Genomic DNA, 27,641 nt, shown 5'->3' with positions numbered 1-27,641 from the left:
GCTTAGAAGACATACAGGAAAAGCAATTAAGACTCATCAAATAGGCGAGTTGAGGCTCAGCTGAAGTGATTCTGTCTTAAATACAGATTTCAGTTGATTTTGTCAAAATTGAAAGAAGAAAAAATATTGCAGGACCTTCACGGTGGCGCCTTAAGTAAGGACCTGAGTTAAACTTGTCTTGATCTGGCCAACGTAGGGATCACTTTTTCAGAACTAATGTGAATAGTTCAGCAACAATTGCATTATGTTTACTCTTGCGGTATGGTGGACAAACACTGCTTATGAAGCGCCTCCGGTTTATAACATCATTTAAGTTGATAAAATAGTTAAAACGCCAGTTGAAAACCTGTCGCAGCACTCCGATTTTCCAACACAATGCGGCACAATGTTACAGAGTTGCCATTGAGGTTAACAACATTTGGTAACATTAATTTTCATGCCAAACTTCCACGACTCCTTTTTTCTTATGTACTTCGTTCTTCGTGGTGCGTGACTACCATTCGGGAGTGCGTAGGTTTGAATCTCTGTGCATGAAATATCCAAATAATAGAAAATGCTTTTTCTAATAGCGGTCCCTCGGCAGGGAATAGCAAGCCTCTGAGTTTATTTCTGCCATGAAAAAGCTCCTCATAAACAAAAACCATTTGACGTTCGGAGTCAGCTTAAAGCTGTAGGTCCCTTCATTTGTGGAACAACATTAAGACGCATACCAAAAATTAAAGGAGGAGCTGTACCAAACACCTAACAGAAGTGTACGCGGCAATTACTTTTTTTTATTTCGATCTTCGAATAACGATAAAAAAATCTGTGTTTGAAAAAAAAAAAAAATTTTTTTTTTAATAAAATCAAAAATTTTTTTTTTGCTTTTTTTTAGTTAATTTTTTTATTTGAAAATTTTGAATTTTTTTTTCTTTTTTGTTTGTTTTTTTTGTCTAGTTGTTTTTTTTTTTGTTTATTTTTTGTCTAGTTCCTAACATTTTCATTTTGAGCTGTCACTTTTTATTTTATATATTTCCAGCTCCAAACCAAAAAAAATGTTTATTTATTTTGTTTCCTAGTGCAATTAATTTAAAACCAACCTCTTATTATTTCACAACTTTATCATGTCCCCTTTAAAAATATTTAAATGTATAAGCACAAAGTGGCGCAAAATTAATCATCCAATTTTGTGCTTAAATAACTTTTACTAAATAAAAACTATGATTTTGAGCTTTACGCGCTTTATTGCTTGTCTTGGTTAATTCCTGAGTAAAACCCCTAAACAGGCTACAGAGAAGTGTGTGCTTGAGTATCACAGGTGCCATGAGTACGAAATCTGACGATGCCCTTAAAACCATTCTGAACTTGCAATCTCTAGATCTTCAAATTCGAAAGAAAACGATGAAGGCGGCGTAAACAGGCGCAAGTTAAATAGAGTCTGGGGAAATGAAGTAAGCGCTGGCCACTGTCAGATATCCTACCAGTTGTCGGAGCGGCGCACTCTGTTCTCGATACCAGTGGATAATCGGGTGCCTGCCGTTAGCTTCAGTCGGAAGTATAAATTGGTGGGGTGGCAGTTTTGGAATTTGTAGTGACAGTCAAGCAGCACTGAAAACCCTTTCCAACCCACGCTGCTCTTCGAAGTGAGTCGGTGAATGTACGTTAAAACCGAACAGTGTTGCAAAATACAACACAGTTACTCTTATTTGAGTGCCTGAGCATTGTAGTATTACAGGGAACGGGTTAGCTGATAAACTGGCTAATGAAGACTCTGCAAGTATGTCACTAGGCCTTGAACCCTTTATAGGTGTCAACTCCGCATCGATTCAACTATGGATTGACGACTTCATGAGATCTACGCATAGCGGACGTTGGTCTGGGTTGAACTCGTGCAGAGTAGCCAAGTGATTTGTGAAAAAACCCACAAGGAAAATAGCGGCCTTTCTTTTAAAACTCAGCAGAAAGGACCTGAGAGTACTGGTGGGTGTAATCACTGGACACAACGCACGTGGTCAGCATATGGTTGCCATTGGGGTTCTCGAAAGCCTGATATGCCTATACTGTCTTGAGAATGACGACACTGGAGAGCTTTTTATCTGTAGCTGTCCGGCGTTTTTTCCAGAATCAGACTTACGATATTGGGTTGCGATATACTGACTATGGATAAGGTTCATACTCTTCCGGATCGCTTAAGATTCAGCAATGAATCCAAGAAATTTGTGGAAGAGTGATCTCAAACTAATTTATCCGTTTTAAAGAAAAAAATGCCTTTCTATAAAAAAAAAATTCACTTAAACTTGGTATAAAAGTCTTGAAAATTTTTTTTATCTATTTTGTTAGTTCAAATAGAAGAGAATTTAATACTGAAGGGAACAAGCTATGATTCATTTCAAAAGGTTCATTAGTGTTTTTTCATTCATGTACGCTAATTCAAAGAAATCATAAAAGTGAAAAGTCGAGAAAACAAGATAAAGTTTGTACTATAGCTGTCCGGTCACAGCGTAACTACCTAACCCTTGCCTACCTTGGGCTTTGTATCTACGGAAATATTGAGAATTAGATTCTGTAACTTTGTGTGAATATTCTGAAATATATTAGGAATCGCTTAAAACGAAAACAAAATTGATTTTTTTTACCTTATAAACCAGGCTCCCCTCTTAACATAAATTTTCCTCCCGAACCGCCACTTTTTTCTGCTTATGCCGAACCACAAAAATAAATAAAATATTGTTGCTATTTTTTATTTTTATTTATTTTATTTCCTAGTGTAATTAATTGCATAAGACTTGTTATTATTTTTTACTTGAACTTGTTTCCTTTAATCTGATTAAAAAGTATAATAAGGAATTCTATCACAAGTTCTATACACCTAGAAGAAACACCCGTTACATGTTTACACAGATTTTACTATTTACATTCCCCTTCGCGTTGCACATTTTTCGTTTGCTTTGTAAATTAGCTTCATTTCAAATTCAATCAAATCAACGAAAAGTATTCAATTACTTTTGCTGTGGACAAATTCTCGTTTTCGCTACCTTCGTTTTAAATGACGATTCTACCTGACTTTTGCCGGCAGCTGCAACAGCAAAGCAATTCAAGTGAATTAATCCTGCAAAACTCAAAACTTAAAGGTAAATGTCCTCAATAAGCCGCAATCAGGCTTGGCACAGGGCATGTCCATATTTGGATGTTTTTAATGGAATGAGTGCAAGCCACTGCATATCTGAATTGTGATGCTTGGACTAACGTCGAGCATTTTATTGGAAGAGTACTTCGTAACAAAAATGGTGATTTAGTGAGTGATAGAAAAGAAGTGCTAAGTATCTGGAAATAATATTTTAATAAGCTCTTAAATCATAATAAAGATGACGCACCTATTGGTACTGTATACCCGGTCGAAAATAGGCTAGAAGAACCCGACCTGAAAAGTGACCTGAAAAGAGCAATAGAGAAGTTGAAAAACCACAAGTCAAGTGGTGAAGACTCTATAAATGCAGAGCTCGTAAAGTACGGCGAAGAAGAGTTGATAAGACAGATATCTCATGTGAAAACCTCAAATTTGGAGAAGAGAAAGAATGGTATACAAACCTAATAGTCCCAATTTATAAAAAAATTATAAAATAAAAGAATATAATTATAAAAAAGGGGATAGATAGTTTAAAATAGTGTAAATTATAAAGGGATAGCTCTTCTCAACGTGAGCTACAAAATTCTATCAAACATACTGTATGACGAACTAAATGTGTATGCAGAAGAGGTCTTAGGAGATTATCATTGCGGTTTTAGAAGCGGACACTCGCCAACAGATCAATGCTTTATCATGTCGCAGATATTCGAAAAATGTCATGAGCTCAACATTAATCTGCACTGTTTCTTTGTGGACTTTCAGCAAGCGTTTGATAAACTCAACAGAAAATATATTGACCATCACCTAAAAGTACTGGGTATACCACAAAAATACATAAATGTGATCAATATGACTCTTATACACTCAAACGCTAAAGTAATAATGAATGGCGAAATATCGATGGTTGCAAGACGTGGAAGACGATATACGAAAGAAGCGAATCTCACAACATAGTGCGAAAGCGGGCTGTCGAGAATAATGGAGGCTTACTGTAGAGGAAGCAACAGTCCACCCCGGACTGTAATGCCAAGATGTTGATGATACCTCGTACTTTGGGCATTTCGACGTATTTCTTTTTTTTATTCATTTTATTTGCTACTTCACATTGCATGAAATACTTGCGCCTCACAATAATTAATGAACTTTTGAGGCTGGGTATACTTTTTGACTGAAAATTCCTATTTCTGAGTCATTTAAATTATAAAATTTTAAAGTAATATAATATACTACACTTGCCGGTATCCGGTAATTTGGTTCAGACTTTATTGCTCCATAGACCCTACACTTTACTATTTACCTCGGCTGTACGATCAACATTGGAGCGGTGTATTTATGTGGTGGTCGGCTCACACTTCCCATATTAATATATTGTACTAGAACGAACTCGAAAGAATTTTCTTCATTTCGCTCCCAGATCGCTTAATTTTGTTGATCCACTGCCTTCGTATGCCGGAAGATGCGACTTAATAAATTTGAAGTCGTTACAGAATAGAAGAAATATTCTTTGCTATCATCAGTGGTGCAATTGACTTCCCTCTTCTTTTAGAGCGTATTTATTTTTCCGTGTTAGAAGTTACATCCCTAGCTGACTTCCAGTGAAAGCTTGGTGACATTCGGCATAATATCAAATTTTGTTTTAAAATCGGTAAAATGTTTACGGAAACATTGGAATTGATAAAAAAAGTTTATGGCGATGATTGTCTATCTTGCGCCAGAGTTCATCAGTGGTTTACAGGTTTCAGAGATGGTTGTGAGGACGTAAATGACAATAAACATACGGGCTAAGGCCGTCCAAAATCAGTAATCACTGAAAACTCCTTCGAAATTGTTCGTAAATTTATCGAATTTCAACTGATCATTTGGGCTTCCGAAAGGTCTGTGCACGTTTCATTCCGCACAAGTTAACCGAGGCGCTAAAATTACTCAAAATTCAACATTCGAAAGACCTCATTAGAGGCGAAAAAAGACGAGAACTTCCTTTACAACATTCTAACGGGTGATGAAATGTGGTGTTTCCAACATGAACCTGAAACTAAGCGTCAAAGTGCCGGATGGAAGGCCCGAGACGGGCCACCACCCAAAAACTGGCGTTTGGAGAAGTCAAAAATATAAAAAAATCGATGCTCATTTGTTTTTACGATTCGAAGAGAATTGTCCACAAGGAGACGTGCCAACGAGCGAAACCGTCAATGCAATTTTCTATCTTGGCGTTTTGAAGCTTTTGTTGCATCGCATTCGTCGAGTTTGCACTGAATGCCGCTAAGGAGGAAACTGGCGCTTATTGCGGGATAATGCACCATCTCATCCATCCACTCTTGTAACTGATTTTTTGACTAGAACCTTCAAAAACTCACCGTATTCGCCTGATATGGCTCCCTGTGACTTCTGCCTATTCGAAAAATTAGGAATTGGGTCTGGGCGAGGTACAGTGATGAGTAGAGGCACGAAAAACCATGAGCGAGAAGTGCAAACCTCCAGTAAATTTAAATCTAATCTAACCAGAGAAGATACAGTACGCACTGAATTCATGTTGTTTATGGATAGTTTTGCTGATTAAGGATGGATTGTTTTTTAATAATTTTTTTACTAAATAAAAAAATGATTTTCAACGATGGAAATTTTTATTCTAACCTTTACGCGCTCTCTTCATTGTCTGTGTTTGTATGCTGCAGCTGTCCACTTCACAAGTGCGAAATATGATTGACTTACGATGCCATTTGGAAAAAATTATAAATCTTCCAATTTTTTTATTGTTTACTTCTCTCGGGAGGATAGGGCCTCGACAAGCCTCAGTCTTGTGTTGGTTTCGTTTATCTATTTTGATTTCTGACAGGGTTGGAGATTAGCCTGCCGCTACCAGCCCTAAATAGTATGAAAGCCCACCTGTCGTTGCTTAGCAACAACGCCTTCTTACTGATAGGACCTCCATCTGTGTTTCACATATTTCTGGCAGAAGGATCGCACAGATGGTTAAGAACTTCGCTAAATTTGGTGTGTCTGCGCTTTACCGCGGTTGCCCGCTTCCTCTTGTTGACGCCACTGATGCAATGTGTAACTATATGTTTTTCTTTGTTTTTGCTTGTTTTTAGCAGACACAATGCAAATAATGCGCTGGAGTAAAGATGGAAAGATAAGTTTTTGGGGTCGAGGAATGAGATTTTTGGTGTTTTTTTTTTGTTTTTTTAAACAGAGAAAGTAGGTAAATTTGGAAATTGCGAGGACCATGCTTTATGTGGGATTCGAACCCACAACCTCAGAGATGGCAGGCTAGTGCACTTACGCTAGACTACCGAGGCCGCCGACCTTTCAAATTAGAGATAAGAAAATAAATTAAGTAAATCCCATTTCCTTAGAATGATGCCGCAACTTTTACCCGTCACTGTAAGTATTCGTTTGCGTACAAGAAACATTTTTATCCCCTTTCTATTTCCACAAATCACTGCATTGTAGAGACACCAACAAAAAGAAAAACAAAATTACTGTGTGAACGTGGGGAAATAATAAATATAAGAGCTTCCACAAAACACGTGACTTTGATGAACCTTAGCGATGTGACTGCCTGACTGCCTGACTGGTGGCTGGTGTTGTTGTACATGTTGTTGATATGCATCAGCTAAAGTGCGGAGCACACAAAACACGGGTTGGCTTAACCGCAGCTTTTATTAGCTGGCAAAGCGCAAACATACGGCTATTATTCGTGAGGTTGCACATACGCCCAGGTGGCTAGCAGCAACAGTGATTGAGCTTTATTTGCCGGGTTATTTGTGTTGGCAGAGAGTTGTAAATACAAAAAGTATACAGAATTTTACAATTTCGCAATGATTATGGAGGAGTTATAAATGGGATTACTACGCTAATGAAATAAATGCTTTGATATTGAAAAGTGTAAATGATTACACGCACGCAAGTATCGATATTTTTCCATTCGTTTTTGTGAGGAAATGTTAAACAAATGTGTATAATAAATTTTTTAGGGGTCTTTGTATTAGTATTTAGTTTTGGATTCTATTTTATCTGTTTTGCAAGTATTTCCTTATTACCCTCGCTTTTTTTTTGCACTCACTGCCTTTTATCGGCATTTTAGTATTGTAGTTCTGGTAGTTACCACATTGCAATATCTGCAAGTGAAACGTGCGCCCGCATAATAAGCGTATAAGAATGCCAAGAGAAAAGTCAAGAAAAGCTAATCGAAGCGATCCATTGCAAATGACAAGCAATACAGCACAGCAGCATAAAATCCATAACAACGATAATAACAATAACGTTGACCATGAAACGCCACATCGCATGGCAATAAAAATAGCCACAAGTAATAATAAAATGGCGCAAATAATTTGCTTTCATTTTGTAGCACAACTCTCGTTCGCCTCAATTGCTTTGAACCCACCTTGAACCGTGACGATGGGCAATATGCAGCTGTCGCTTGCAGTTGTGTGCGGTAGCAGGCTACACCAGAGCAAATCACAACAATGCAACAACTCCAAACAGCAACGCTACTGACATGAGAGCAGCTAGGATAAAGAGGGACGATGAAAAAAACTTATTAAAAAAATAGTAAAAAAACTGCCAAGATAAAATCAAACAAAAAGTATCTGAGAGAGTTCTCTATACATACACCCACACATACTGGTACACAAATGACAAGAAGGCCCTTCAGCCCTTCACCGTGAAATCCATACTCTAATTGAGTACTTTTCTGCCTTTACTCCAGCGTGCCAAAGCAGTTGTGCTTGCGTGTTGAGGATAAAGGAGCCATAAAACACGTTGCAGCACGCTTTACACGCCGGGTCGTGTTAAAGCAGCAACAACGATAGATTCGAGAGTAATTGCTGCAAAAATAGATTACTTGGTGAGCAACGATGGTAAATTGCAAATTTATTTAGTTGCTTTGAAGATGAAATCGTTTGTAACTGCCTTAGAGTTTGCACATAAATACTAGCCTGCTTTTTGTACCTATACCCATCCCAAAAAAGCCACATTTCTTGTGATTATAAATTTTAAAATTTGAATTTTTTAAATTTAAATTTAAGTGATTTACAATTAATATTGAGTGCATTCCCTAATAAAAGTCATTCGAATCAAAATTTTAAACTTTGTACGAAATTGGAAAAATTCAACTAATTTTTATAAAAATTTTCAACTTTTTAATCAGAATTTTTAGAAAACTTTTGAGTATACAGTTCTATTGCGTATTGAATTTTTATCTAATAAAGCTACTTGAATTTTGAATTATTGCAAAAAAAAAAACAAAAAGTTGAGTAAGCAGTTTTATAGCCCATTCACTTTAGTATATAAATGAAGGTTTGAAGTGCCTCAAAATTCGCGTTGATTTCTGACAGTATTTTTTGCTCACGGCACTGAGCTTTTCTTCCAAATAAAAAATGTTTTTTTTAAGAAAGAAATTTCTCAATGTCATCAACAAAAAAAAAAAAGAAAAACATTGTTAAAAATCTACGCGTTTTTAGAGGCACTTCAAACTATCAGTGCACTAGAAAATTGTCTACAATTTTTTTTTTTTTTTTTCAAAATTCAAAATTTTCAAATTCTACGCAAATTTTGAACTTCCTTAAATTTGCAGTTTATTGTACCAAAATTTAATGCACCATAAAACTGTATACTTAAATGTTTTCTGAAATTCTGTTTGATAAGTGAGAAATTATGATGAAAATTTGTTCATTCAGTTTTGCGGTTCGATAAGAAGAGCACAATTTTATGGTTTGAATACACTTTACTGTTCAGTATAGTCGCCCTGAACATCAATACAGTTGCTCCAACGAGATTCCAATTTATGAATTCCATTCCTGAATTGAGTATCTGGAAGTGCTGGAAAATACGCCTCCACAGCTGTTATGACCTCATCATTTGACGAAAAATGCTTTCTACGCATGAATATTTTTAAGACTGGCAACAGATGCAAGTCGCTACTCGGCCAACTCTGGTAAATACGGTGGATGCCCCAATAATTTGGAATTTAATTGATGGATTTTAGTGATTGCAAAAATGCTGAAAAATGATGGAAAAGATTTTTTTCATTTGCAAACTGGATCTTTTTTCACGATTTTTTTCCCTTCAGCTGGTCTAAAAGCTGGCCAGAATTTATGGTTTTACCAGTTCGCAAGTAATCCATAAACGAAGTTCCTTTCGCATCACAAAAAACTGATGCTAATACCTTCTTGGCCGACTGCTGATTTCTGGACACGAACTCGTTTCGGAGCCGAAGAACCAGGCTCACACCACTCTTTAGCATCTTGTTTTGATTTAAGATAATGGTGATAGACCCAAGTCTCATTCAGGGTGGTGAATCGACTCACAATATCCACTTTATCTTTTCGAAAATGCTCTAAATGTTGCTGAGAAAGTCGCCTTCGAATGTGTTTTTGTTCCATTGTTAGCGAATGCGGCACCCATTGTGCGCATAGCTCCCTGAAACCTAATACTTGAGTCAAAATTTTGCTTGCACTACCCGATGAAATGCCTAGGGCTTCTACTACCGTCTTTTTCTAAAAATAAGTAGCATTCATTGAAGCATTCTGTAAAGAGAAGATGCTGGATCTCCCTATGGTTCGTAAATGGCCTGTAGACTACGACTACCTGTGCCAGCTGGTGGACCAAGGAAATGAGAAAAAACGCAGAGTTGAATTAGGTCAACAGCTTTTATTTGCTGAGTTGGAAGATTGCATCTGGGAAGGGATTGCTGGCAGGAGCAATGGCTTTGGTTGTACGCAGGGCAAAGATTCAAATATTTGCCCTTGAAACAGCAATTGAACTGGTTGGACAACTTCCTTACACGATATGAACTGTGTCTAAGGAGACCAACAACATTGTTTAAGCTGGAAGACAATGAAGTTGTTGAGCCCGCACTTGCGTTTAAGCTTTTTGTTGATGGCATCGATTTTTCGAAAAACTAACTCTCCAACATGATTGCCACGGTATTCCTAGGACAACGAGCTCAAACGACAATTCATCACAAGGCTTTTTCGTCAATTTACGTTCCTTTTACCGGTTACAATAGTGCACGTGTTACCTGTATTTTGGCGATTCGTGTAGATGGCGAAAAAGTATCACCACTTTTAATCATTAAAGATAAAAAAAGTTCAGATTCAACGTGTTTCAGCAATTTATATCATTGACAGTAAAAAGCCTGCTGCACTCAAGCAATTATAAGAAAATGGGTTGATTTCATGCTGCCACCATTGTTGAGGGGTCAGAATAGAGGTTTACTACTTTGGGGTGCAGCCAGTACTCATCGCGCTAAAGACATGAAGAAATTTCTTGCTGAGAGGAAGACTGATCAAATAATGGTTCAGGCAGGAATAACTGGTTACCTCCCAACACTTGACATTGCAATAAGCAAGCCATTCAAGGATCAAAGGATATCGGATGGAAATCAATGAATACCTATATTGAAAACAGAATGGTGAGAAATCATCGAGGTAATTTTGTAAAACCAGGCTTACAAAAAGTTGTGAATTGGGTAAAAAATTCATAGGCCCAAATAACTGATAGTGACTTAGACAAAAAGTATTCATTTAACGACAACTATACCGCAAGACATGACAACAATTCGTACCAATGATTCAACAGGAAATGGATTTGGGTGAAAATCAGAATATAATTCAGAATTTTATTTATGACGATGTTCCAGAAGAAAATGACATGACTGTGATTGAATAAATTTAAATTTCTGTATTCTATGAAAAATAAATATTAAATAAAAGTATATAAATATAAATATATAAATATACTTTTATTTTTGCCCTCACTTGAAAATAATCCCTTGCGCGTAATTTGGACCAAAAAAGAAAATAAGATGGTGTCTTATTTTCGGAAAAATACGGTAAATCTCTTGCAGTCACTCGACTATTTTCCAATTCGATATCCTGACTTTTTTCTGTGATTTCTGTTGTTGTTGCTATTTTTGGACATCCTTGACGAGGATCGTCTTCCAATCTTGTACGACCACGTTTAAATTCAGCAACCCGTCTTTCTACTTTACGAATTGATGGCGAAACGTCCTTATACACTTTCAACATTCGCTGTGCTCCTTTCTACACTGTACGACTAGTTTGGATGAGATGGAGTTGGAATCTAAGGCCTTGATAGCTGTTTGACTGTCTGAAAAGCTATATAAATAGCTACTCGTGCACCAACTTCCTTGTAAAGTTTTAGTGTTAAATGCTATATTCGCTTTCTTTACCCTCCTATCTGTGTTTGGGATCTAAGATAACACCTAGTCATTTTGCGTGTTGGGTTAGCGTAAGATATCCAAGTATAGAAGGAAATTCTTTATCTCGATGTCTCACATCACATTAATTTGCTGTCAGAAAGGCTTACCGAAAGAGCGAGTCCGTGCCCTAGCTAACCCTGGGCATTCATATAAGTTGTGGAAAAGACTTTCTTTCACCCCTTCCGTTTGACAGCTTCTGCAGATCGGATTGAAGGCGACGTTGAGACTGGCTGCATGATCCCATACCTTCCAATGACCTGTAAGGGTTACAGTGATGCGTGAAATGTTTGGTCGAGAACATCTAGACCTTGGTATTTATACGACGGATTTTGTACGACGGCCATGTGTTTTTTGTTGTAATATATATAGTTAATTGCTTCCACCTTCTTTCGGCTAAAGCATGATTCTACGAAGCAATGGATGCTTTTATTGTGTTGAGTGAGGCGCCTCTGCTATGTCTAATGTCGAACCTTTCCTTGCTAGCTCATCCGCTATCTCATTACACCGTATGTTCCTATGACCGGGAACCCATATCAAAGTGATTTCAAGCCAATGACTAAGCAATTCTGGTTCCTCTCTACACTGTAAGACTAGTTTGGATGAGATGGAGTTGGAATCTAGAGCCTTTATAGCTGTTTGACTGTCTGAGAAGATAGCTACTCTTGCACCAATTTCCTTGCAGAGTTTTTGTGATTTACATGCCTCTCTGATAGTTCTGTCCAGAATACGCTGGCATAGTCTGGAAGTCGAATTTACTGAGATATGTTGAATGGAAACCAGCTTCCACATCACAGTTCATCTTAGAACCGTCAGTGTAGATTTCAATATCTTATCTTCCTATCACCTTCCCTTTGCCCCATTCGGCTCTCATTGGAAAACGTACCGTAAAGGCTTTCTTGAAGTTAAGGTCGGGGACAGTGTAGTCTGATCTGTTTTTGAGCAGCGAGGGTCCCTGTAGGAGGATCTTGTTGTGAGCGTACGATCTTGTTGTCCAGCTTCCTATGTGTCGGAGTCTCACCACGCTGCACCTGGCGATTGTTTTTATATATAAGTCTAATGGTAATAGATGAGTCAGTATATTGACCGCTTCAGTAGGACTGATGCTAAGCGCTCCTGTAGTTAAGATACACGCTGTTCTTTGTATCTTGTTCAGCTTGGTTCGGTTGCATTTCTTTTCTGTTGCGGGCCACCAGACTAGTGCGGAATATGTTAATATTATTGGCCTTACAATGGATGTGTAGGACCAATTGGATAGTTTTTGTTGAAGATCCCATTTTTTACCCAACATTCTCCTACACGTGTAAAGTGCTCTACGTTGGACTTCCAGCTGTGTTTGGGATCTAAGATAACACCTAGTCATTTTGCGTGTTGGGTTAGCGTAAGACTAATGCTGCTTAGTTTTGGGGTATTAAAGTTTGGAATCTTGGTTTTCTTAGTGAATAGCATCAATTCAGTTTTGCTCGGGTTTACACTTATGTAAACCACAGTCTGTGGCCCAATTGCTGAGTAATACCAGAGCTCCTTCCATAACCTCACTGCCTATGGTTGGAAACATTCCTGAAACCATAAGCACTATGTCATCTGCATACGCCACTGCTTAATTCCCTTTCGGTTGAATTTGGTAGGGATATTGTTGACAACTAGTAACCGCAGCAAAGGGGATAAGATCCCTCCCTGAGGAGCTCCCCTGTTGACAAGGCGTTTTACCGTGCTGCTGCCTACCTCACCGGTATTAGTTTTTAATTAAACAAACAAATAGCCGGTTTAAGCAAATTTTTCTCATTTTACTCAATATCACATCATAGGAACGTAGACTTCCGATGCTTAATGCATACATATACATATGAATATATCTACATATGTATACATACAAGTATGTATGTGTTACTTGCCGCTCTCGTAACTACTTCGCTCCGCGTTATGAATCATTTAATTTTCAATTTTTTTTTCTTTTTTTTTTCGCAGTTGCCCGCCCGGCAACGCACACTCACAATACATACGCATTGCCTTGGTTTAATCTCTAACTGCACAACAAAATGAAAATACTCTAGTCACTTCTACTTGTATTTATTATTTATTTAATTTGTATCTTCTTCAAGTAAAATCTCCGTAGCTCTTTAACTTCCGCCACATGTGTGGCTGTTCATACGTGGGAAAGGAACGCTGATAACTTGAGTGTTAAGGGGTATGTCCTAAAGATTTGGATAAATTGTTTTCAAATATTTTTGAAGGATAATGTTGAATGCCTATGAGGAGGATGGTTCTATATGTAGAAGTCCACGCAAGTGGGGAATGTCACTCTAATTATGATTCACTTGGGAGTGGCCAGGACGATTTTTCTATATGTGGTCCAAGCAGCTCATAACACTAATCCACATCAAAGCGAGATTTTTCAACAACTAAAAAACATTAATATGCATTTTTATAATCCAATTATTTTAGTGTAATAAAGAAAAGTTTGAAGTGTCTCAAAACAGCATTGACTGTAGAAATTTTTGTTTTGCTTACAGCGATGAACCTTTCTTCCATATAAAAAGGTCTTTTTAAGGAAAAAAAATCAAAACATCAGCAACAAAAAAATCGTTATAAATCTGCGCGACTTTTGAGGCACTTCAAACTGTCAGTGCACTATAAAACTGCCAAGGCGAAGCTATGTATTAGAGGTGGTGTTGGTAAATCGGCTGAGTTGTTTTTTTTTTCTTTCGCCGTGTCCATGTGGCTGTCAGCTCAGAATGAAACAAGGCGAATTCATTATTTGTTTTCTAGTTTCTCAATATTTTGCTTTGACAATCAAACGTACAGAAAAGTGTTGTTGGTATAGTGCCACCACCTTTAACGAATGCGCCTTGAAAACTGCCTATTCATTTTTTTTTTTCAATTCAAAATTTTCAAAATCAACGCATTTTTGCACTTAACTTTTTTAAAATTTAATGCCCCATAAAACTCTATAATCAAAAATTCTGTTTAAGAAGTGAGAAATTATGATGAAAATTTGTTAAAGACGCATTTAAAGTTTTGTAGTCGGTTGCTTGCAGCTGCTGCTAGCTACTTGCTTTCGAACGCTCCGGAACTGTTGCTTTTACTGGCGACATCCTGTCTGTAAACATAGAGTGTCAGTGATTGGAAACCGTAATCTACCTTCCATTTCTGGTTGGCGAGTGGATCCATTGATTCCTCATTCAAGATGATTAGCGCTAGCCTTCTCTTGCCATTTACTTCACCAATATTTGCTACTTTCCAATCGGTGGTAGGTAGCTCAGGGTTGCCTAGTTTGAACAGTTCCAACACTTCCTCTGGTTCGGTGTAGAAGTCTGGTATCCAGGCTCTAGATCTTGGCCGATTGGGGATGTCTTCTCGGAGGGCCACATCGAGGCGGGCCCCCAGCCAAGGCTCCTCTATGCGCTTTATTGCCAGTGTGTATAGGTCCACCGATCGCTGATCAGTGCAACTAATTAATTTGACGCGTTGTTGATACCAACCCACATCCGAGAAACTGGGTGGGGGTCCTGGAGTTTCTTGCAGGATGTCTTTGTAAACTTTTCAGAGGCTTATCATGAAGATTTCTTCATCGTGGTGTTAGTTGTCTGAGTGGCGGAGCCCTTAGGTTTTTTGGCTTTAGTCGATGTTCCCTCACTCGATCTTTTGCGCTTCCCATGCGCAGAAGCCATTTTAGCTTTCTCTCGGTGTTTGGCAATGTAGGCTTCAGCCCACGTCTTGGAGACTGAACGTTCCTCCGTCAGATCTTCTAATTTGATATTCTTCAGTCTCCCCAGGATCCTGAACGCTGAACGTTTGGTGCGATAGTACCTTTCTAAAGCACAAATTTGCTTTCGGGAGTGGGTATCCGGGGCAGTGATTATGTTAAAAGGGAAGAAGCTCCAGTAACCATTGGCTGAGCCATGTGGTCCGGGGTGTTACTCCTTCTGGAGTTCCCGTGTTACCTGGAGGGATGAAGACAGCAAGCTCAGCTTGTCTTAGGACAGGGCCGTCATTGCTTTCCGGGAGTTTAGTTACGACGGGGCTCTACTTCTGGCACCAGACGTTTATGGAATGTCATAGACAACTTGTCTTGAGACAGGGTTGGGATGGTGACTAGTAATATACCTCTCTGCCACGGAGCAATCCCTGAAGAGACGGAGTGAGAGCTGGGCCCTGGCTTAGCCACAGGCTTGGCACCACCCGTGTGTGTGGTCTTTCCTGCCGAAAAACCTGACCTTCCTGTAGCATTGGGTCTTGTCTTAATTCTGCCTCAATCCGAGGTTACGATTTTTTTTAACATTATGCATTTTATGAGTGTCCGCGCTGCTCGCCTTGGCAAAGAGAAACGTCGATCATGGCAGACTAACGTCGGTATGGTATTGTAGGAGTATTGGGGATTGGAGCCAATTCTGCCGTTCCGCGGATGCATGACTAGCCAGTCCCCATGTGGAGCTTCCCTCTTAGTTCGTGGTGAGTTAGCCCTCATGGCATGGGGGTTAAATCGCCACTGAAGCCTCATCCCCGCGGCAAGGAGACCAACATAATCATAAGATTTATAAAAATTCGACAACTATTAAGCAATATTTCTCTAAAAAACTCTCTATTCCATTAAATTTTAGTATAATAATTTGAAGCGGCTGAAAATTCTCGTTGAGTTGTGATAAACCAAAATTTTGTGGGCTTGTTTTTATTCTGATTAAAAGTTTGAAATTTTGATGTCAATTTGCCCAATTTTTCTAATTTTTGCATAAAGTTTTAAAGTTAAACAAGGAAAAAAAAAATTTACGTTAAAAATGAAGAAAACTAGTCGAAACTGTTCGAAATGTGGGAGATAGGACTCTTTTACGTGGTCTGCATTTTTATGCGTATAATTTAGTAATTTAACTGTTCGCAGTGACGAAACGCCAGGATCCACTAAATAGTTGCAAAATAAAATCATATTGAAAAAAAAAACAATATTGGAAAAAACAATCATATTTTTATTTTAACCCAAATTTAGAGTTTAGCTCTCCGAAGTCAGTCACACCCCTTACGCGTATACTTTGGCGCCGTATTGGATTGTACGTCTCTACACTACTACATACATACGAACACATTATAACTGCACATGTGCGCTTAAAGTATTTGAGGCTACTCGTATCGTAAATAAGCGTTTGTCCTTGCCGCGTCCGCTCTGCGAAACGTTTTCGTTTTCATTTTCCTTTCTAATGCATTTTTAAGCATTTTGAAAATATTGCACTCTGCCAGTGGGTGAAAATAAGCACTCGTAAGTCTTAAGTTGACCTTGTGGCATTTATCATTTCAGTTCTAATGTTGAGTGTGCCATTTGAAATTCAGAATTCAATCAGAGCTGCGAAAAAGTTTTGATTAGTTGGTGTGAGTTAAAAGGTCGGTGTTATGTTTTAAGTAATTTTTCAGCATTTAGCTATGAGAAATTATTTAAAAAAATGTATATGAATAAGACTACATAAAAACTTAATGATTTTCAGCAAGCTTAAAGGTGCACAATTACATACAGGGTGGACCATCAACATGTAATTTATTTGTTTCTGAAATAAAAATTTAAGAAAGGTTTTAAGGTTTTTTCTTTGTATTGGAGAAAGAAGTAATGGAAAATATGGTAATTTTTTACGGTGACGAAGCTGCTAATACTCCAGCCGATGCCGCTAATCTCTTCGCTGAGTTCTTTAAGTCCAATTTTGCATCGCCCTCTGACAGCGAGGCAAATGTTTTCTTCGATATACAGCCATCTATTGACTTCGGCAAGCTAGTATTGTCCACTGAAGATGTCTTTAGAGGCATTACTCCTCTTAAATCTTCTTCAAATTTTTTATTTTAATTGTTTCTCTGTGGTGTTACTCAAGCAGTGTGATTCTTTACTATACCCTCCGTTGTTAATCTGTAACAAATTACTAACATGGGGTACTTTTATTGATGCCTGGAAATTGACTTTCGTTTCAGCCATTTTCAAGAGTGGTACCTAATAAAAGCGATATTAGTAACTACAGGCCTATTTCAAAGCTTTCCGCCACTGCAAAAGCTTTTTGAATGTATCATCCAGGACAAATTGCTTTTTGCTGTCAAAAATATGGTGCGTCTGGAGCAGTATGGCTTCTTTTCGGGCCGCTTAACAATGTCTAATTTAGCTGTATTTTCAGATGATTGTATCGCTGCCTTCCAATAAGGGCACCAGGTTGCCACCGCTTATACCGAGTTCTCTAAGGCCTTTAATAATACTAAAAAAAAAATTAGCCTGCATTGACTTCCACTCAGCCTTCTTAAGTTGGATCTCATCTTACTTGCAGAATCGACATTGTTTGGGCGTCATCGACAACGTTAGGTCTCTTCCCTTCGTTGCTTGATCTGGGGTTCCAAAAAGTAGTATTCTACACTCGCTTCTTTTTGTTCTGTTTATCAATAATATTCACTCTTGCTTCCCATCAGCAAGATTCCTGCTTTATGCAGACGACATTAAGATTTATTCGACGATTACTAGCTCCCTCGACTCTAAATTGATGCAAATTGAGTTAGATAATTTCAGCAATTGGTGTATCAATAATCGTCTATCGCTCAACATAAATAAGTGCTTCCAAATTACCTTTTCCAAGCGTGACACTGTTATTGACTCCTCTTATCACATATCAAGAACCCCCTGACACGTATAAGTGAAATTAAAGACTTGGGTGTAATATTTGATTCGAAGCTTACTTTTACTAGTCATATAAATTTAACTAATGCCAAATCTTACGCCAAGCTTACTTTTGTTAGGTGTTATAGCTCCGATTTCTACGATCCTTATACCCTGAAGCTTTTGTACATGGCGTTTGTGCATTCCAAACTGGAGTAAGCATCCTTCATTTGGTATCGGTATTATTCGTGCCATGCTGCTAGAATTGAACGAATCTAGAAAGTATTCTTACATTGTGCGTTGCGTAATTCACGCTTTTTGGATCCTATTCATTTTCGACTTAATCCGTGGTGCTGTTGACTGTCCGGTGCTTTTTGAGAGCATTTTCTTTAATATTCCGGCCAGAGCTCTGCGTAGGTCGGTGTTCTTCTATGTTGGGCTTTCAAAATCCCTTCATGTTCAGAATGCTCCTATTTCCAGAACCTTAAATATAATTAAATAAATTCGAATAAATAAATAAATTAAAATTTGTTTCTCTTTAGTCAATGATGTAATCACGTCGTTGGCAACAACCTTTTGCCATCTAGATATATTAGATAAGATAGATAGATAAGAGTTTATTAAGTAGAAAAACGTTGCAATATTTATGTTATGGCACAATTTACAGAATATGATATAAATCTTAATTCTACATCATTATATTTATATATTTATCACAGGTTTGGTTTTTTAAACGATTTTTTCTTTTTTTCGAAGGAAAAAGCTACTATGAAAAACCTCCGCTTTACATCTTACAAGCTAGGGTTAATCTATACGCATTTAAGTACCACGGCCTAATTGAACATTAAGAAAGTTCAGTTATTAGCAGATTGTCCGAAAAACTGGAACGAATTTTGAATCTTTTAGTCAAATTTTGTATTTGATCTGACAAAATCTTAGTTTTTGATTCATCATGAAGCTTTCTGGTGGAGAAATGCCATGGGAGTCGTAGCATCATTTTGAGTACCTTATTTTGGCAGATTTGCAGTTTCTTAACATGTGAGTTTGCGATATTACTCCAGGCTGGACAGGCATATAATATTATTGGCTGAAATATAGACTTATAAATTATTAGTTTATTTTCATTACTTAAGCCTGAGCGTCTATTTATTAAGGGATATAACATTTTAATTGCCAAATTTACTTTCTCCTGTATCTACTTTACATGATCGCAAAAAGATACTTTTTTATCAAAAATCACCCCCAGATACCGTACGGTATTGGCCCACGGGATATCATAACTACCTAATTTCAAACCTGTACTTGGTATAAAGCAATGACTTCTTTTTCTAGTGAAAAAGATAGCTTGCGTCTTACCAATGTTTAATTTTATTTTCCAAGTACACAAGTAGTCTGCCATGTTTTGTAGTGCATCTTGAAGTTTGGTTACGATTTGGTTACCAAACGCATGCGAATAAAATATGCCAATGTCGTCTGTATACATAGCATATGAACAATTGGCTAATTTGGGAAAATCAGAGCAATAAATAATGTACAGTAAAGGACCAAGTACCGATCCCTGGGGAACTCTATCGGGTAATTCGATCATGTCAGAGTATTCGTCATTCAAAGACACGCAAAAGTAACGATTTTTTAAAAAGCAATTTATGATTTTTACTAGTGGTAAGGGAAATTTAAAATTTATTAATTTGTAAATAAGACCATCATGCCATATCGAATCAAAAGCTTTCTCAACGTCAAGAAGCATTAAACCGGTTGATTTCTTGTGATCGAAGTTAGATTTGACGTGATTATAGATTCGTTTAATCTGATGAGTCGTACTATGATGTTGTCTAAATCCAAATTGCTCGTTTGGTATAATCTTATGGGTGTCTAGGGACAGGGATATTTTATTTTTGATAATTTTTTCAAAAACCTTGCTTTTTTTGCTTTTGCCATCTAGAGTGGAAATTTTCAATGCCGAATCGATAAAAATCAATTAATTTTTCAGTAAAATATCTGGAGATGGTATTTTTCATATCAACCAAATTTTGAAATATTTTGTTTGTTAAGAAGTGTTGCAGTGCACGGAATAGATGGAAATCCGATAGCGCAATGTCGGGCGAGTATGGTGGGTGAGGCAGGCAATTCCACGAATACCCTACCAAACATACAATAGCGACTTTTTGGGATGTAAATCTGTCTTAGCAGTTCCTTGTGTCCGATCGGACAGTTCGGAGAGAGCCACTGCCTTTTACGTTTTGGATTACCGCACAGGACCCATTTTTCATCTGCAGTGATGAAGCTATCAAAAAACGATTCCGTATTATACCGGCGGCCGCCGTAGCCAAATAGTTTGGTGCGTGACTACCATTCTGAAGTGCGTAGATTCGAATCTCCATTCAAATAGCGGTCGTCTCTCGTCAGGCAACCTCCGAATGTATTTCTGACATGAAAAAAATCCTCGTAAAAACCATTTGCCATTCGGAGTCGGCTTCAAACTGTGGGTTCCTCCATTTTGTGGAACAACATCAAGGCGCTCGACACAAATAGGAAGAGGAGCTCGGCCAAACTCCTAATTTTATTAATATTAATTATTTTTCATGTAGCCACTGAGCCAAAAATGGGGTCACCACACGAGAAGACGATTATTTGACGAAAAGCCGGATTCATAGTTTAATGCTAGTTTCCGGATTTAGTATTTCTGTATAGCTGAGCTGAAGTGCCGCATATACAAGGTGGCGCAAAATTAATCGTCCAATTTTGTTTTTGAACAACGTTTTGCTAAATAAAATAATAATAATTTTGGGTGATGGATATCTTTTTATTTTGCGTAAAGCCCTTCATTTCTTGTCTATTTGTGTATTGTAGCTGTCCCGTTCACAAGTGTCAAAAATGATTTATACACGACGTCATTTGTAAAAATTATAAATCCTCCGATAGGGTGATTAATTTTGCGCCACCTTATATTTTGTGCTTAATAATTTCCATTCTTTCCGCGACAGCCGTGAAACGATACTTGATCGAATGGCAAGACTTATTGTATATCTTGGCATCCGGATGTCATTGATAAATTTAACGGCTGCTAAAATCTAACAATAAAAAAATTGTCATTATTTTCTTACCACTATTTACGATATACCCAATTTTATATAGGATTATAAGTTTTTAATAGAACATTACCTGTACTTATTCAAGGAATTTCGGATAGAAGAAGTGAGAATTCCGGATTGAAAGGTGTCAGCACTAACAGAGGGCACTCTTCTTCTTCTTGACTGGCGCGATAACCGCTTAAGCGATTTTGGTCGATTTTAACAGAGCGCGTCAGTCTTTTCTTTCGCGTGCTAATCGGCGCCAGTTGAACACACCAAGTGAAACCAAGTCCTTCTCCACCTGGTCTTTCCAACACAGAGGAGTCCTTTCTCTTTCTCTGTTACCACCAGCTGGTACCGCATCGAATACTTTCAGAGCCGGAGCCCTTGTATCCGGACGACATGACCCATCCAGCGTAGCAGCTGGATCTTTATTCGCTGCGCTATGCCTATGTCGTCGCAAAGCTCATACACCTCATTGTTCTATCGCCTACGATGTTCGCCGTCACCAACGTGCAAAGGTACGAAAATCTTCCGTAGAAATACTCCAAGGGACGCCTCATCGGACGTTGTCGTCCCGAGAGGAATTTACTACTCAATTACATTTTTGCGTTTTTTTTTTTTGTTCCTGGTTCACTCTTCTCGGGAGATGACGGCATTTCGCGCATCATCGACACTCGCCAAGTGTTTTTTAGTCAACCACGACCTCTACTCCCTTGCGGGTTCCAGTCCAGTGCCATTTTCGTGATGTTATCTGGTGGTTTTCTAAGCGTTTGGCCTATCCGTCGCCACTTTCGGCATTTGATTTGCCATGGGATGGGTTCCTCATTCGTCGATCTTCACAGCGTCTCGTTGCTGATAGTGTTCGACCAGAATATTCTGCAGATGAACGGAGGCATTTGTTGATGAAAGAGTGTAACCTCTGTGTGATGGTGTTAGAGACCAGCCATGTTTCGCTTCCGTACAACAATACGGACTTCACGCATGAGCCGAATATTCGTAATTAAGTGCGCCATGAGATTTGCGGATTCGCCCATACTGAATGCATTCGCCCGAATCCCGCCCTTGCTTTGTTTAGCCTGCAGTTGACATCTTCATCTGCTCCACCATCTGCCGTGATGATGCAGCCGGGAATTGCCTACTTAGTCCAAAGTAGCACCGTTGGATTTCAAGGCTGAACAGCGGGCACTAAAAATTGGAACGATATGCATTTGCTTCCAATATAGCCAAAACTATCCTGTGTTCAATAAGAAGTTTAATCATATTGCGATCTTTTATGATTAAATAAAATTTATTCAACAATGTGTTGTTATAAAATAAAAGTAGAGCAGTTAAGTAGAACATATAATTGTTCTTGTATGGTTATATGGTTATTAGGCCGGGTCGATTTGTGGGGAGGCAAAAAAATCGCCCATTGCTCTGTGAAAATCATATTCTAGGGATCAAAATAAGAAACTTTGTCGAAGGAACCATACTTCTAAAACGAATTCTGATGTCCCCCAATTTGGGTCGAACTTTTTAGTTTCTTTTCTATAACTCACTTAAATTAAGTTTTTCATTTACATATGCTCTGACTAAATAAATTTCTTAAGAGAAAAAATAGATATTATTATAAATAAATAATAAATATTATACAATAAATAAATAAAAATAAAGAAAAAACATAGCCATTTAGCTGATTTTTTCATGTAAAGGCCAAAAATGGTGATATTTTTAAATTGGGGGACATAAGAATTCGTTTTAGAGGTATGATTCCTTCGGCAAAGTTTCTTATTTTGATCCCTAGAGTAAGATTTTCACAGAGGAATGAGCGATTTTTAAATCGACCAGCCCTAATGGTTATTCACTACCTCCTTACAGATACTACAAATAGTAAATACGACAGCGTAATTGCACAGACTCTACATTACTCACATATACAAATAAAGCAATTTATTTTTCCTATTCCCTCACAAATGTAAATACCTTCTGCCATTTAATCCATAATTCATGCTAAACATTCATTTATTTATATCATTTATACCTTCGCATTCCTTTCATATGCCACGCCGGATGTGGCAGTTTCATCACAAATCGCAAACCTCAGCGACCTGCTGCTATACAATCCCATTTAAGCACGCCTTCGTGCCTTCAATTTAGTTCATTCTTATTCATACTTATTTGTGCCTTTATTCTTTATCCCATTGTATTTGCTTTTTTCCAATTTTATTTCTCATGCAATCTATTTATGCTCTGCTTGTTTTTTTTTGCAGTTTGTGTCTGCGCGAGTTCTGCATTGAAGTCCTGCGCTCGGCTTACAATACATTGGTGCGTCAGGTCAGGCGAGTGTTGGAACGCAATGCTGGTACGGGCAATCATGATGATTCGTACCTTTTGTGGGCGATACGATTTTTCATGGAATTCAATCGGCTGAGCGGAATGCAACTGGAGCTGGTGAGGTGAGTAGAAAAGCCGCAGCAATACGAGTAAAAATATATTGGTTAAAATACTTGAGTTGGAATACTGATGGACGCCAGTTTAGATACAAGCTGGTTTGTTTGACAGGCATATGAATTGTTGTTGCCCGTATTGCGTTGAGGGCAGTCAAGTCTGTATTGTAGTCAAGTGTAAGTCAGCTGGAATCAGCTTATTGACCACTGGTTGCTATTCTATGTCGTAAAATGGACGTACTTCGAAATAATGAAATGCAGAAAAATTCTGCAAATTCTGCGAATTTTCCTTGGAGCTAAAGTTAAGTTTTCTATTTCTTTTTTTTCTAGCGAGTTTTCACAAGCAGACGTGTAAAATGCATTTGAGTGATTTAGTATTGTTTTGAGTTGCACTTTTCATGTACTTTCTCGCCGGTATTGTTGTGTTGGTGCAAGTCGTTAAATTCTATTTTTATGACTTAACCTCAAAGAATGCATTAAATTTTAAGTGCTCCATTTTGTGCATTCTTTCTAGCTTGTCATATCTTTGTTTCAGTTTGGTTTGGGTCGCAAAGTGTATTTCTCTTGACAACGTTGCGGCAAATAGTTTTTCATTGCATTAACAGTGTTTGAAAAAAGTAAGTGATTTACACGAGAATGAAAGTGAACTCTTTGTGAGTGACTTAGGAGAAGTAGCAAGACGAAGGCTATGTGAGTCAACCACAATAAAGCAAAACATGTAATAATTGACGAGGCGATGAAGAGATCAACGAATGAGGAACCCATCCATGGCAAATGAAGCGCAGAAAGGGTGATGGATAGGTCGCACGCTTGAAAACCACCAGCTGGCATCACGAGAAAGGCAGAGGTTGCGATTGGCCAAAGATTATTTGGATAATGTCGATGTTGCGCGAGCTTGCACATGCCGACATGCCATGGGACGGCGCAAATACAACAGCTCAGTACCGCTTTTTACAAAGAGTGGAAATAAAAAAAATTTTAACTGCAATTGAGAATGGCGGTTTCAGTGCAAGTCAGCACATGTGGATAGCGCCATTCAGTCCCCTGTTGACTGGTTTGCATGTCAAACTCATGTACGCTCGTCTCATCATCTGTCATGACTGTTATGATGCGCTGGATAAACGTTGGGTCCGAATTCACTTGCCAAGCATGTTTTCAGCCACCTTCTTCCGATGAATTTTTTGAAAGAAATTCAACTCTCTTGGAACGAGAACTTAGAACTTGCGTTATATTTGGCTGGAAAATCACAACCAGCCATTGTTCGTGAGCTCAGTCACCTCAAAGTGAATAAAATATTTGTGTATCGCACTATAAAACGTTACAATGATACTGGTAGCATTGCAAAACGCTATGGAGTTGGACCAAAAAAAACCGCAACAACGCCAGAAAGGGTTCGGAAAGTGAAGGCTGGACTTGAACGAAATCCACGTCGAAGTGGAAGAAAAATGGCCAAAGAACTGAAACTATCGCAAGACAGCATTGGACGCATATTGAAAAATGAGCTCAAGGTCAAGGCTTACAAGTTCCAAAAAGCACACGATCTTTCACCTCAGCAAACAAAAGTTCGGTGCGAAAGAGCAAAGGAGTTGTTGCGCTTGCACGAACGTGGTGAATTTCCTAACATTGTGTTTTCTGATGAAAAAAATTTCCCAATTGAGCAGTTCATAAACACTCAAAACGATCGTGTTTACTTGACCGAACGCTCATATGAGAATTTGAGCCAACGTATGGCCACTCGAAGCAATTTCCCATCGCAAGTAATGGTTTGGGCCGCAGTGACCGCTGATGGACGCTCTCCAATCGCTTTTGTCGAGCCTGGTTTCAAAGTGAATGCGACTTATTATCGGGAAAATGGTTAAAAAATCATGTTCCACATTTCATTTCGTCCACACAACGCCTTTCGAATTCGCCAGACGCAAGTCCGATGGACTATTCCATCTGGTCCATTTTGGGAGGTAAGGTGAGGACTAAAAAATATGCCAGTATGGATGCGCTGAAAAAAGTGATTATACAAGAATAGACCAAAATACCTCAAGATCACATTCGTGCAGCACGCAACTCATTTTTTGACCGTTTGAAGGCTATAGTCAAGGCAAAAGGTGGTCATATCGAGCTAAAGTGAATAAATGTTAAAATTGTAATCATTTTTAACAATTTTGTCTTTGAAATCAATAAAAACTAATTTCACACAAAAAAGTTATGGTGTTTTGAATAGTTAACACTTCATATCGTTCACCCTGTACACTCGCCATGGGCTTTCTGTAACATTTTTAACGATTTTAACGAAATCCCGTTCGAAATGCAATATTTAAGACAAATAATTTTTTTTTGGGTGTTTGGCCGAGCTCCTCCTCCAATTTGTAGTGTGCGTCTTGTTGTTTTTCCACAAAAAGTACAGACCTACAGTTTTAAGCCGACTTCGAATAGCAGATATTTTTTATGAGAAGCTTTTGCATGACAGAAATACACTCGGAGGTTTGCCATTGCCTGCCGAGGGGCGACCATATTAGAAAAAAATTTTTGTTCATTTTGGTGTTTGATGCAGGCAGATTCGAATCTACGTATTCCGAATCGTAGTCACGCACCAACTAATCCAAAAAAAAACAAAAAATTTCGCATCAACTATTCCCGAAATTCTCGTGACATTTAGCCATTGAGATTCAGTGGTCTCGTTATGGTCATTCCTAGTACTTCTCTCTTATACTTCTCTTGGATAATACAACATACAGTTGTTTAGCGTAATTTCCTAGACCAATTTGGCTCACTTCATAAATTTACATCAATCGACTGTGCAGCAACTCGAGCCGTATGTGTTTTAATTTAAAAATATAAATTTCCAATTGCACTTTCATTAAATCTTTCACGCCTTTACTTTTAAGAGCTACTGTACGTTGAATACCAAGCAACAATATTGAAAATTACAGTCGCTCTTGGTCAAACCAATAAAATGAAAAAAAAAAAATAAAAAAAAATAAAAAAAAATTTAGCTTCTACTTTAACAGCCAGAAGAAAGCTTGTTGTTTTTTTTTTGCCCACACTTTAACGATCGCAATGTACTTCTTGGTCAAATTTTATTGTCTGCTGCTACATTAAATTTATTTAGTGCGCGCGCGGAAGTTTCTGACAAAATGCTTTCACTCACATCCGATTTTCAGCCCAACCACAATACTGTCTAGACCCTTGTCCCCCAACTCGCTCCGCGCTGCTGAACTGTTTCATGATTCTTTGTGTTTGGTAGGGGGTAGAACAACAATCGGAAGTGGTCGAAAGTTGGTGAATATTTTTTTTTTGTTTTTATTCTCTTCCGCTTAAAACTACAAAGATTCTATTGTTTCAGTGCTTCACTTGCGCATAGACGAATAGGCGACTAGGCAGGCAGGCGAAGTGCAATTGGACGCCCGTTGGTGTTGCACTTCATTGCTCAGCATGCCCCTTGCGACGGCTACTGTTCGCCGTTTTGTTCAGCTTTCTACTACGAGTAGGAGCGTCCATTGTAGTTGTCGCTTTGTGTGGCATTGTCCATTCATAACTAACGAAATTTCGCAAATTTCTTTATACTCTGGTATTTTGTTGTCTTCATCGTTCAACGTTGTGTTCATCACAACATCGTTGTCGTCCTTGCCATCGCTCATTGGTGCGCTTGCATATGGTCCAGGCGCTCTCCGTTAGCTGACAGACAATTTACTTGGTTCACTGCAATTTCTCTTCCTGAGATTTTTTTGTAGACCCTTTTCGTGTGCACCCTTCGTACGTGCATTTTGCTGGTTGTTGGTATAACAAAAATTTCTTTAAAATTGTTTTGGTTACTTTCAAATTAGTTTCTGCATACCAACAATGGCGCTTTATAGAAATGTTGTCATTTGTTGCTCTCACCCGCTCATTCACTTATTTATCCATTCTTTAATTTGTGCATTGTTGCTGTGCTGTGCGTCACTCAACTGTGCCAAATAGTTATGAAGTCTAAGCTGAGCAGTCTTCTGGTAGGCCACTTCTGGCGGAAAACTGAAAGCAGAAGTCTTGTGGACAGCCAGTTGCTTGTTGCTTGTAGTTTGCTAAACTTTGCATGTCGCCGTTAATACAATTTGTTTAGGGGTTTGTCCCAAGTTCCTCTACTGTAGCAGAGTATTCTTATTTTGTGATGTTTTGAAAAGTTTCTCATGGAAAAGTTTCAACAAAAATTTAAGTTAAAAAAATGTTTGTG

At 38.2% G+C, this 27,641-nt stretch overlaps 1 protein-coding gene across 1 annotated transcript in view; it reads left to right on the top strand.

The window, feature by feature from the left end:
- The window catches only part of LOC129236331 (protein timeless homolog), a 153,807-nt gene that overhangs the window by 34,303 nt on the left and 91,863 nt on the right, over window positions 1-27,641 (top strand). The window contains exon 5 of the mRNA XM_054870660.1: window positions 23,264-23,449. Within this exon, the coding sequence (XP_054726635.1) occupies window positions 23,264-23,449 (186 nt within the window). The remainder of the gene's footprint in view (window positions 1-23,263; window positions 23,450-27,641) is intronic.

Source organism: Anastrepha obliqua, chromosome 1 (genome assembly GCF_027943255.1).
Source record: "Anastrepha obliqua isolate idAnaObli1 chromosome 1, idAnaObli1_1.0, whole genome shotgun sequence".
Taxonomy (NCBI): Eukaryota; Metazoa; Arthropoda; class Insecta; order Diptera; family Tephritidae; genus Anastrepha; species Anastrepha obliqua.
Note: the sequence above shows the minus strand (reverse complement) of the source record. Positions and strands in the feature narration are given on the sequence as shown.